Consider the following 235-nt stretch of genomic DNA (forward strand, 5'->3'; position numbering starts at 1 on the left):
GACCCAGTCAGCCCCAGGGACGTAGCCCAGACCCACGCCAGGCAGCGGAGTGCTGCACGGGGGTGGCACCGCTCAGCTGCAGAGGGACACCCGCGGCATCCCGGGGGCTCACCCGGCACTTTATCTTGGCCCCATAGTAGGTGTCGGCCTCAGGGGACACCGTGAAGCAGTCGCCGTCTATCCTCACATCGCAGGCATGGAACGGGAAGCGAACCTTCGCTGGGGACACGTGGGC

General features: G+C 67.2%; 1 protein-coding gene across 1 annotated transcript in view; it reads right to left on the reverse strand.

The window, feature by feature from the left end:
- The window catches only part of LOC104467875 (C-type lectin domain family 18 member A-like), a gene marked incomplete at both ends in the record, with an annotated part of 2179 nt that overhangs the window by 437 nt on the left and 1507 nt on the right, over positions 1–235 (reverse strand). Inside the window, one exon of the mRNA XM_010081836.1 lies at positions 89–222. Coding sequence (XP_010080138.1) covers positions 89–222 — 134 coding nt within the window. The remainder of the gene's footprint in view (positions 1–88; positions 223–235) is intronic.

Source organism: Pterocles gutturalis, unplaced genomic scaffold (genome assembly GCF_000699245.1).
Source record: "Pterocles gutturalis isolate BGI_N339 unplaced genomic scaffold, ASM69924v1 scaffold2354, whole genome shotgun sequence".
Taxonomy (NCBI): domain Eukaryota; kingdom Metazoa; phylum Chordata; class Aves; order Pterocliformes; family Pteroclidae; genus Pterocles; species Pterocles gutturalis.